At 44.0% G+C, this 12,798-nt stretch overlaps 1 protein-coding gene across 1 annotated transcript in view; it reads right to left on the reverse strand.

Annotated features, from left to right (window-relative positions):
• The window catches only part of DPYD (dihydropyrimidine dehydrogenase), a 366,851-nt gene extending 356,862 nt beyond the window's left edge, over positions 1-9,989 (reverse strand). The window contains exon 1 of the mRNA XM_037404065.1: positions 9,872-9,989. Within this exon, the coding sequence (XP_037259962.1) occupies positions 9,872-9,910 (39 nt within the window). The 5' untranslated portion in view covers positions 9,911-9,989. The remainder of the gene's footprint in view (positions 1-9,871) is intronic.
• Between the last annotated feature and the right edge of the window lie 2,809 nt (positions 9,990-12,798).

Here is a 12,798-nt window from a genome sequence, read left to right on the forward strand (position 1 = left end):
TCTGCACACAGATCCTCACACCAATTATCGATAATGTTCCTTAAGAGCTAGTACATAGACCTAAAATGGTACACCAAGAGGGACAGCAGGCTTTAATTTCATCAGTACTAAATCAAAGCCAAATCTGGTACCCATTCCTGTTTTCGCTCTGAGCAGTAAGACATGGAGTACTTCTTCAATACTGATTCAATTTACAATTAAGAGTTTTCCTAAATGCAATGATTACACCCAATCTCACAAACCTCCTTTTTAACCTTAACATGTGACATAATATGAAAACTGCTGACACAAATAATTGACTGCTTTACTATAAAGAACACTTAAAATTATTTTTAAAATGCCTCATAAATCCACATCGTCTACTTTATTGATTTCAGAAAAGTTCCTTTTATTTCCATAGCAATATTCCATGATCTAAGCACTTAAAAAAACAAAAAAAAAAAATCACTTCTCAGTTTTAACTGTCAACGAAATATGCTTCATTTCAAAGATATCAAGAAATTATCACTATTCACTTTCAATACAAAGCCTCTTACATTTCAGCTGTCATTTTCAAAAAATCATACTGAAAATAGTGTTTCTAAGCAGAGTTCAGTTGCAGTGTAATAAGTAATAATTTCATCAATTAGCAGTATTCAGCATCCACTGAGAGTTCTCTCACTATTATTTTATTCATAGAGTCCTTTGTGGAAGTAGCATACTAAAAAGATCCATTTATCCTTCAAGGTTTTTCATAAATGTGTCATACATCTTAGAAAACAATTGGTTATTATTCTCACTCAATCTAAATAACTATAATAACTTCCAGGTGTAAAACCTCTTTTTATACTTCCAATCTTCTTTACTCACATTATGGGTCTACATTTTTAATAACCTATTCTAACACTTCTACCTACTTTCACACATGCATTCTGGAGTTTTGCATGGATGCTAGACATGCCCGGATGGCAGGGTAGTCAGCTTATTGTTAAGAGCAGAATAGAATTGGGTTTCATAGAATGCCCTTCACAATCAAAGCAAAAACAAGCATTTTATAATGAGCTAGATGCTAGTATAGATGCTAAACAGTGCAGTGGCTGTAAAGGAAAATGCTGTGATTGTTAAATTCAGCAACAGCTTGCTTGCAACATCTATTTTATTTCTCCTTTCCTCTGGCTCCCTCCACATATTTATCAGTCTGTTCCTCATCACCCAGAAGGACATGTCCTGCCTCTGTTCTTTCATCTCAAGAATAAAAAGGGCTCCCTTCAGAGCACAATATTATAATTCCTTAATCAACTAACAGAAATACAATTGGGCAGCATGAGGACCTCTCTCAAGGCAGGGTAGTGAGCTCAGTGCAGACCATACAGCACAACCACAGATCCCCATCTTAATAAACATTAGCCCAATTTTCAGTGATGCACCTCCTACTCAGCAGCCTGCTTCATTCTCTCCAAGTTGGTCCAACGTTTTGTCGACCAAGAAAACCCTGGCCACAACAGTTCATTCCAACAGAAGTTGTTTTGATTTAAATAAGGCTTCTCAGAGCACAGCTAAAACAAATCACAACAAAGAACCAAGGAAAGCATGCAAAAATCTATTAATAAATAAAGTAGGTACCACAACAACCTATCTGAAAATAGCACACAGTCCAAACTCAGTAATAAATATAAACCTAATGGCACTGCACTTATGACTAATACTTGAAAGAAGTGCATCACTAGGAAGATATTAACTAATATCAAACTTTCAAAGCATCTTACAATTTTTCCACCTCATTTCTACATTCTCAAAGTGGTATGCACAGGTACATCTATTAAAACAATGGCATACACTGGCAAGATGTCTAAATCAGACAGTTTGGCTGCCTGGACACTTCTGTCTTTAATTACATATATAATTGTTTTTGAACCTGAAATTAAAATGTCAGAATGCACCATGATTGCCTTTAACTGATGACTACCATCCCATCTAAATGGAAATATTTAGATTCATCACCTAGATATTTTTTTAATTAGCTTTCAAATGAAGTCACAGGCAAGCATGTCTGCCTTCTCCCATTTGCACTGTTGGTGTCAAGTTGAACTGGAAAGGCCAACCATTTCAATGAACCAAAATAAACGTAATTTTAAGGTCAAGTCACTTGTAACACTTCAGGCAGCAAATGTCACACTGAAAATAAAACTGAACCTTGGCTTAAGCAAAGATGAAAGGTTTGGCATTTCAAGGACTTCATTGTGTTTATCACTTTAAATTTACAAATAAAGTACCAGCACCACATATATTAACATTTATGATATTAATAAAGGTTTCTGAAACTATATGTATAAATACTGGAAGCATTATTAAAAACAAAATACTTTTACAGGTGGGCTGTAAATTTCAAATGTAAATTTCAACCCTAATTTCAAATGGTGAAGTCTCTGTAAGACCTAACAACACTTAAAATTCCACATTTGCTTTGTGACGCATCTCTGACCACAGTAAGAGACCAGATGTTTCATAAGGTCTAAGCATTTTGACAGAGGGCAGAACTGAAATTGCCCAACTCAGTCCACAGCATAAGAAAACATGGATGTTGAAAAGTGGGTTATTTTGTTTGTTCTGAGACTACACATCAAAGGTAAGGGTGTATTTCTCCCCCTCTCCAGCCTGAGCAACGTGACCCAAGCACTGGCCATCTAAGGCTGACAGTCTTACCGGACAGAGTAAATCACCCCCCATCACTCACAATGCACGCTAACACACTGACATCCTAGGGAACCAAAACATCTCATGGCTTTGACTAAGACCTACCACTCTTTAAAGTGGGACCTCCATTTATCCTAAGCTTTCACAAACATACTTATGGGTTTGATACAGACATGCTAGTCATCTAGGTGATGCATTTCCAAGGGGAATAAACCCCTCTTCTGTTGTAAGGCTGTTAGGGAAGGTTACACAATGATTTCTGAGCTGTCTTGAGGACAGAGTACTTATCAGAATTGCTTCGTGAATAGATTCTTGCATTCTTCCTACTTGCAAGGAAAACTGGATCCTCTTCGTGTCAATCTAGGCTGACTATGGTGATTCTACTAAAATTTATCTGTCCCAATTTGACCTGGATATATCTGATTTTTTTATATTTACATTTTGAATTATGGCATTGCATTTAAACTGCATAGACCAAGATGACAAAATGTCCACCAAGTTCTGTGTAGCCGATCTCTGTTGGCACATTTCAGAAACTGATGCTCTGCACATGTAAAGATGTCAGAGATTTTTGCTGTGTTGATCATTGAGAAGAATTCTGCCCTTAGTATACAAATGACAGCAAATGAAAAAGAAAAGATTTTGGATAAGATGCCCACACAAATGTCACCCTCTGAGCTTCTGATAAGACATTTATGACCAAGGTTTTCCTAATCCTAAATGTTTGATTTCTTTGCCAAATCACATACTTGCCGAAGTCTCAAATAAAGGCACAAATCCTGCTCTTCTCAAAGGCAACGTCACAGAGCAAGGAGCAGAGTGTGTACATCAGCATTGTACTGATGAAATAAAAAAAGGAATAGAAATCATATGCTAATAAGAGGAGGGAGGTTGCCTGGCAACCAGGGAGGGAGAGAAAGCAGTTTTTGATTTGAACTCTGTGCTGTCAAAGGGTTAGCGTAGCCAGAACAAACAGGACACGTTCAATCCAGCTTGTCTGCACCCACCAGGAATTTCAGCTTTTCTCAACATTTTAAGTAGAAGTGTGTTCCCAACTCAGAGCCAGCTACATCTGTGTTCCCTGGGTCATTTTACTAAAACTGGCAAAATGGCATAGGATAGGATGGACAGCAGATTTTTTAAAAACGTCCATTTGAAAAGCAGGAGCACATGCCTTTGGGTAGCTCAAACTGCATCGTGCATGTAGCCTGGCTGGGACAGACAGCCGTGCAACCTTGGGTCCAAGCAAATCCCAGTTCATCAGATACAGCCACAGCCACACCTCACTCAGCTGCACTGAAAACTGCAAATTCTGCCCTGCTGCTAAAACCACACTCTTCAAATGCCTCTCAAAAGACTGCCCTGCACCACTGCACTCGTCACATCTGATGGGCAAAAACCTGCCTTACAGATCTCTCAGCTTCCTATATCAACGTGTAATTTTACTTTCTTAAAAGATGTAACACTCAGCAGAGGAAAGAATAAAATTCAAGTCCAATCTAAAATATAAAATGATCATGAAATCCATTTACAACATTTCCATTTATGAAATCCATAACAACAAGGAAAATTAATTTCAGTTCCTTCTTGTTTTCAGAGTCGGTAATTGCAATGGCAACTCTTAAGTCCCAGCCATAAGAAAAGGTGGGAGTAGCAGGTCTTATTTTAAAGACCTTCTTACAAAAACAGTAAAATTTTAAAACTGTAGAAAAAATTTGAAGTTGAATTCATGAGTAACATTAAAACTCAAAAGTCAAAGGAAAATGAAAAGCACGAGTCAGTTTTTCATTTTTCCCAGTATCATTATTTTGGAGGACTGAATTTCAGTGCTACAATTTACCAGACTATCAGCACTGGAGGCAAGATCATACATAACTCTTTGAGCATCAACAGGGTTTGCATGTAGAACATGAAAAGATGAAATGTTTCATACTGAAGACTTTCCTTCCTACTTGCCAGACCAGGTTTTAAACTGATGAGTAAATCATATTGTTCAATTCTCCAAGATAGACATGATAATTGTGGTCTGTAATCTTCCATGAGGTCTTAGTAATCATCCTATAATTGCTGTTCCACTCGGCTAAGAGTTTACTACAACAAATCCACTAAAACATTGAAAAGAGCTTGAGAAATTCATTAAACAAAAATAGCTAAAACAGGAATTTTTGTTTCCTCACTGATTGCTCATTAAATGACCCTAGGAAGACACAGCCATCAATTTGGAACAGCCATCTGATCATCACGGCAAGCTATAAAGCAATAACTTAAAAAAAATTCTATGTATTAAAGCTCTGTTATGGAACTTCAAACAACTAGCAGGTATCTACAACAGAGAGACACTGTTATAATTGGGACTTTTTAAAATAAAAGTTTAGCCTAGATCAAAGAAAGCTAGCTTCAGCTATTTATTCACATAACCTTTGCTTGACAGTTTTGTGAGCCATGCTGACTAGTAGGATTCCCTGCTATCTTGCTGGAGGTTTCCCATGCTTTTACAGTATTCTTTGTTTTTCAATCCTTGCCCTGCTTCCCCCTTTAGAAGACACTAAACTTAGCTCTCAGACATAACTACCTGCAGTCCTCCACTGTTGTGCATTTGTATTGGGAGAAGAATAAGCCTCTCAAGTGAAGTTTGCTTACCTTGCTGTCATAGCCCATGTTTTGTAGCACCCGCTAAGTACATATCCCAGGAAATGAAGAACCATCACTGCTAGCAAATCTGCTACTTTGAGTGGTATGGAAACTGCAGGCTGTACCATAAAGCTTCCTTGAGGCTTAGGGACACTTCCCAGGTAGCTGTTACATGCGGCAAGAAGCATGTTACAAGAAGTCCTGTTCCCCCACCTACCCAACCCAGGAACCAGCTGCAGCCCTTGAGTTCAGGTGTGCAATCTGTACCCTTGATGAGCTGCTCAGCCAGGCTATAACCTCATTCCACCTTCATTAGCAGCCTTCAGAGAGCAGTGTACATCTTGCTGCTGAAAAAACTCGAAACCAACACACACATGCCTATTATGCCATGACGAACTCGCGGAGCCTCCTGTGTCCTCACTAAGGTCAGCACCCAATGGACACAGTCTGGCCCTTAAACATTCCTCGTCACCCTGAAGTTCACATATTTTGTAGAGCTTTTGTCCACAACGGGCAATAGGAACTTATTTATACCTATGTATTGCACCACCACAGAAATAAGAGTACAATGCATGAGAAGCACAACAAATGTTAGCTTTCTAAAGTAAACACCAAATAAAGCTATATGGATGAATTTTATAGCAACTTTTCAAGCAAGAAAATGTGATTTAAGAGCCATCTATACTTTCTAAAGCTAAACGAAGAGAAAGCTTGACACAGTTACAGTGATGATGTTCATGGTATTTTATATGAAAGTGCCTCAAATTTACCCTGGTAATTCTCAGGCAATTCCCAGATTGCTGTTTCAGAACACAGCTCTAGCCCCTTACACCTTTCCTTTCATTCTTGTAAGTCAGGCATCAGTGCTAACATCTGAAAACAGCTGTGACAACATGCTAGGTACGCAGCTGCTGGCCCAGCAAGGAATTACCCATTCATCAACACCCAGCTCCCCTTTAAACATTGGAAATAGATGAGTCAGAAGGAAAGTTTGATCTGTGAAATGCCAATATACTCTCCATCTACTGTAAGAATGATAACGCTGTTTCATTCTAAGTTGGGGGTGTGTGTGTGTTAATTTCCTAACGATGTTTCAGGTTGGAGACAACCGTGTGGCAAAGCATCTCTGCTCTGCTGAGAAGTCCCTACCAAGGAAGGCTGGGAGACCTACTCCCACTACCTGCAGACTGGATGGCAAAGAGCTAGAAAGTATCCACCACTCAAACATGACTGAATGAGATAACTAGAAGGACTGCAGAGAAAGACTGGAATGCAATCAGGAAAACATAGTACACAGAGAAGAACAGTATTAAATAATGTCATTCAAGGTTACGTGATTCTGCATGAACTCAAGAAACTAAGTTAAGATTCTGCTCAGGACTTCACAGTTTTGTCATTCATTAATTTCTGAGTACTTGATCTGACAACTTTCATTCTTTAAAGAACCCTGAGGTTTCCAATAGATAGAATTATATATGGTTTACACACAATAATAGTAAAGAATCAGCTAAAAAAATAGAAGGGGGAAGGCAAAAAAAGGGAAGACTTTATTTCCCAGAGTATCATTGTTAAAGGTCTGTATGAAGCCTGTAAACACCATCTGGAATTTTAATGTACATGTAACACAGTTTCATGTTACAAGTTAGAAAGGGAATGCTGCCCTCATACCTTAGATTTCAAAATTTCTTATAAAGAGAAGAACAGAGAAGCAATAAATAAAAAGCCAAGAGAAGTCCTTGCACCATACATCCAAGGTAGGTATTTTCACCTACAGCAATTCTGGAAGCCTTTTGTTTAGATTTTCTGCACCAATGGAGTGTTCTCAGCACATTTTGATAGAGTTGACCAGATTCAAAAAAAGGCAGTGCTTTCGTTTTGTGGGGTTGGCAGTAGTTTGGGGGTTTGTTTTGGTTTTGGGAGAGAGGGATTGTTGTTGGGTTTTTTGCATCTGTTTGTTGGGGTTTTTAACACTGACATTTTTTGGAGAAGGCCCTACACTTTAATCACAACAGTACTAGTCTTCCACAATTTGGAAAGCTAACTTTTAGAACAAGATTACCTATGCGATTTCTTCATTTTCATGAGTTGGGCTGAAAGATTTGCTCAGGAGCTGAAGCTGCTGGCTAAGCCAACCAAGGGAGATGAGATTCCTCAGGGACAGCGTACTGGAATTTTTCTATTTTTTAAATAACTTTGGGAACTGACTTGTGATTTTAGCTACTTCTGGCACAGATTCTTGGCTCCTCTTTAACCAATAACATCAAGTCTTTTTATCCAGCCTTAACTATCTAAGTAAATGATAAAGTAGTACCGAGACTCCAAAGGTCATATTTAATATTTTAATTATATGAACTATGTTTGAGATGGTAACCACTGAGATAAGTTTCATGAAATCATTCACTCAGTTTCTATACTTTAACAAAGAAAGTGATCAAAACATTCAAGTTTTGTAGCCAGTGTTCATGTTGATAGATCTCTCCACTCAGCAACCAAATTTCTGAGAATATTTATCTACAATGATGTAGGCTTCGCTAATATGCACTTTCCCTACTTCAAAGAAAAAGATAAAATACATTTTTATTGAAAATACACGACTTTTTTCCCTCCAGAAGCAAAATATATATATATATTTAAAAAAAAAGAAGAAAAAGAAAAAACCCGAAGTGCTGCAATTAGACTATCAGTAATTATTGATATATTCATCTGGGAGACAAATCATACAGTGACTAAATTTATTCAAACAGATGGGGAAAGGACAATACATTTGGTTAGAGGTAGACAGCCTTGATTTCCTCGCTAATTTCAATGAGTGCTGAAAACAAAAACACAGGAAGATACTGACCAAACTTTCTGGTTTCAGCCTGAGAGTAAAGCAAACATTAGTCTATTTCAAAATCCATCAGTTAATCTTCTAAATCACGCAGTACTCCATACTATTACCAGCACATGATCCTACAATGATATACTGTCCATTGAATCAGTCATACATATCTAGAAATGCAAAACAATGTAATCCCAGAAATATTTCGCATTAAGAATTTGAGGAAAGAACTCAAAAACTTGTACTGCCAAAATCAAACTTTTATAATAGAAAAATAAACTTCACCACTTGAAGAAAAACCCCAGATTGGCTGCTCTGGAAACACTGAGCTGGAAAAAGACAGGCAAGCACCGATTTTATACCGTTGTGCCTCCCTAACTGCCAGGAAGACCTCTACAATAGACCATTCTTCCTGTCCATTCCATGTTGCAGGTCTATCAGAGTATCTAAAAGAGCACTTCAGGTTTCCAGTCATGCTTTGAGCAGCAGCTCAGTTCGGAAAGGGACTGGACACAAGACCTCAAGATGAGCACTGATGACAAAACTCGGTCACAACTGACCTAAAGGTGTATCCAAGCAGCTTCCACGCACGTTTGCATATTATGACTGGGCCTTCAACGAGCTGCAATAGTCCACCCTAAACCTAATATTTTAAACTTCAAGGTACACCGTAGCAAGAAGTCACGTCAGGCTGGAACAAGACTACCAAACTACAGGCTGGTTTATCATCACTCTGTTTTTGCTAGACTCTCCAAGAGTTGAAGCTTACAGCCACGTACAAGGTCCTGTGAAGTGTGGGAGAAGCTACCTTCAGACCCAATCATGCAACTCGGCTACCATCACCAGGAGCTCACCACATCACACCGCACTAGCCTTGGCCCCGCTCTACCACACCTCGGCCTCGCACCAGGCCATGTCCTACAGCTTCTGAGCTCCCAGACCCACCTGCGGCAAGGAGCATCATGCAGGAACACCGAGTGCCACAGGTACTGGAAGCCACTTGAAATAAGGGTGCTACTCCTGCCATCCTGCTCAGCATTCCATACAACTGTTTTACCCCCAAGACACACGGTGCGGCAGGTCAACCCAGCTTGGCCCGCGGTGGGACTGTGCGGGCCCACGGGCAGCGGCGGGCCGCCGGGGCTGAGACCGGGGGCGCTGCAGGAGGCAGCCCGAGGCCCGCGAGGCCGCCCAGGGCCCCCGCAGGCCACGGCCCCCGAGCAGCCCTGCCCCGCTGGAACCCTGCCGGAGCCGGGAGGGACGGACCTCACCGCGGGGGACCGGGCTCGCCGGGTCCCAGCCCTGGACTTCGCCGGCAGGGAGTGACAGGAGGCGGCGAGAAGGGGAGGCGCCGGCGCCGCCTCCCTCACACCCCCGCACACCCACGGCGGTGCGGCGGCCCCGCTCGCCGGGGCGAGGGACGGGGACGCGGGGCGGGAGCCGGAGCGGTGCCTCAGGCCGCCGCCGCTGCCCCGGCGGCCACCCCCGACAAGGGCAGCGGCTGCCCGGGCGGCAGGTCAGCTCCCGGGGCCAGGGCTGGCTCTGCCCGGCCCCACCGGGGCTGCCCGCGGCCGGGAAGCGCAGCGGAGCGAGGCCCCGGACGCCGCCGGCAGGCAGCGGCAACAGCGGCGAGGCACTTCCTAAGGCAGCCAAACTTTGCCGGGCGCTCCCGGCCGGGCGCCGCCGCCGGGCAGAGCCCCCTCCCCGCTAGCGACAGCCGCACGTCCCGGCAGGGCGAGTGGGTACCTCAATGTCCACCGGGTCCCGGCTCAGCACACGAGCCATGCTGTCCGCACCGCCACCGCCTTCCCCCGGCTCCCCGCAGTCCCGGAGTGGAGCGGAGCGGAGCGCGGGAGGAGGCGGAGCCGCCAGCCCGGACAGCAACGCCCAAGTGGGCGGGCGCCCCCCGCGCCGGCCCGGGGCCGGAGCCGAGGCCGCCCCGCCGGGCAGAGCCACGCCGGGCCAGGGGCGGGCGTTCCCGCTGGGCGGCAGCGCTCGCGGCCCAGCACCTCGTCGCGGTCACGGATCGCGCCGCCTTACCTCGGGGCCGCGGCGGGCGTCGGCGGCCACCGAGGGGCGAGGAGGCGGCACGGCAGCAGCCCTCCGCAGGGGTCACGGACCCCATCCCCCGCCGGGAAACGGCCCCTCGGCTGCAGGCCGAGCACGGCGCCGCCGTGGCACTGCCGCTGCCGAAGGGCGGGGGCCCGGCGCCCTGCTTCCCTCGCCGAGGCGCGGTCGGCACGCACGCCGCGGCCTCCAAGGTCACCTGCTGGTGGAAGGGGACGCGGGGACAGGGCCGGACCTCACCCCCGCTTCATGGAAACCCCACGGGAGGAGCTTGCGCGCCGGGGCCGCGTCCAGCAGCGCCGTGCCGAGGGACGCGGCCCCTCTGCCGCGCAGAGGCAAGAGGAGCTGTGCCGGGGTCGCACACACTTTCCCGGCGCCGCCGGCCTGTCACTGAACCGTCACCCGGCTCCCCCCAGGACAGCGAGCCCTGCCTCAACCCCGGAGAGTTCCCGCCTGGAGAAGCCGCCCTGCCACGATCGAGTGCCACAGGCAAGCGGGCTGTGCCAGGCCCCTCTGTGCACTCCTCAGTGCCTTTCCTCCCAGTCTTGTGGTTGTTTAATACCACAAACAAGATTTATGGCATCACTGAAATAAACATACATTCCCACTGCAACATGCCTACAAAGAAGTTCTGTCTTCCCTGCTGCCTTAAAAAATAGCAAAAAGCCAGTATCTTCCATTTGAAAAAAAAAATTAAAAAAAACCAAAAACAACCACTGTAACATCAGTTTCTAGATAGTACTTTCAAGTAACCACACCTATGATCCACCAAAATATGATTTTCCCACCATTTCACAAAAACAGAAGAGTTTTAATTATGACCAAACTTCGGTTTCCCTAAGTGCATGCCAAACAACCTCACAGGTTCTTTCTCATCAAAAGACAACCCCAGCTCTGGTCTTCGACATGCTCTTTACAGCAATAATTTTTATCCAGTCTGCTTTCATTCTCCTTTCTTTATTACAGCATAAAAAGGATTTATTTAAAAAAAAAAAAGTTTCCATCTCTTATTTACATGAAGCCTGAAAAGCGCAAGTAGATTCTGGACACCAATGACCCTTTGGATGCAGTAAAGAACAGGTGTACAGATGTCGCAGCACTCTCCAAACTATCACGCTGCAACAAGGTCTTTTACCATCTCATACCAGCACACTCTTCATGCAGTCCCTCTGCTGCCTTCTCCTCACCTTGCCTCATCCAGGGCTCGCTCTCTCTTCTCTTGCTTCTTCCTCTCTCTGCTTCTTCCTTGGCTGCTCTCTCTTCGTTGGCTCTCAACCACTGAACAGAACCAGCCACAGCTGCACCTTATCTACACCGGCCAACCCGACACCCCTGAAGCCAGCCCACAGCTGTATATTATCAATACTAATTAACCCAGCTTCATTCCTCTACATACAGGTTTGCCTTTTCTCTTCCTTTCATGTCTCCAGAGAGAATGCCTCGCAGAATAGCATGGGAAAGTGTTTGCCTCGTAATTATTTTATTTATTTCCATCTTTGTAAATGAGCACTTATAAGATGCCCAGTGGAGATTTTGTTTCCCTTGTAAGATGTGGAGAAATAAGGTTGTGGTCTTCCATGTCTCAAGTGAGAGCTGTGTTTTCTCAAGGCTGCTTCAGCACCATTGCATAACAATTCTTGTTGATTACAATCACCCATGCAAAGCAGTTAAAGTGTTGGCAGGAAAATCAGAAGCAGGATCACCTTCATTGGTAGTACTTATCTCTAACAAAACCAAGAGACTTTGGTTCATTTAATTAATACTGACATTGCTGAGCAGCTCAGTGGTCCCTGGTGCTAACTGGGGAGTTTTCCAGTCATGTTTGGTCTTGACTGTATAGGTACATTAGGCCCGTCAGTTTCACAAGGAATATTTCCAAGTATATGAAATAAACTGCTCTGCATCCAACCATCTACAGTTTGCATCTATTTGTTCTAAAGGAGCAGTTACGTTAGAGACTAACAGCAGCCACTGGACTCTCCAGCTTCATTCTGTCATGCCAGGCTTTCAGCAGTGACAGATAACACTTTTGAGGAACCTCCAATTTATTTTTTTTTGAAAGTGTCACCATACACATTTTCTCTTTTGCTCTGCAGGTTACCCCTGTGTTATCTACGAAGCCAAACAAACCTGACACCTGTAGGATCTTTGCCCTCTGGAACCAGTGAAAAGTAACACCATTTGAATTTTTTTTAAGGTTTTTTTCCTCCAAATGAAGCAGGATTTATTCTGCCAATAAGTACAGGTCAGAGAAAGGCATTCAGAAATCTAACTGTACCTTGCTTACCCTCACAATTTGTATTTTTTGGAAGAGGGGGCACCTCTTATTTCCCCTCCCACATACTTCTCCAGGGGATCAACTTACTGCCGGTAAGCCATGGCAGCCAGCCAGTCTTCCTCAGCCTGCTGCAGTTTGCCAGCTTCCCCCAGCAGTTCAGGAGGGCTGGCCTGATCTCTGGATTCTCAGCTGTGGCAAATAGTGCTCTTATCAGCACTGAGCATCTGCACAGCTGAACTTTGTTTCAGGAAATAAATGAGCAGAAACAGGAGGCATGCACAACAGTCATCAGAATACAAGTATTCCCGATTTTCTAAAGCAGAAGTTA

Source organism: Falco rusticolus, chromosome 11, assembly GCF_015220075.1.
Source record: "Falco rusticolus isolate bFalRus1 chromosome 11, bFalRus1.pri, whole genome shotgun sequence".
Classification (NCBI taxonomy): domain Eukaryota; kingdom Metazoa; phylum Chordata; class Aves; order Falconiformes; family Falconidae; genus Falco; species Falco rusticolus.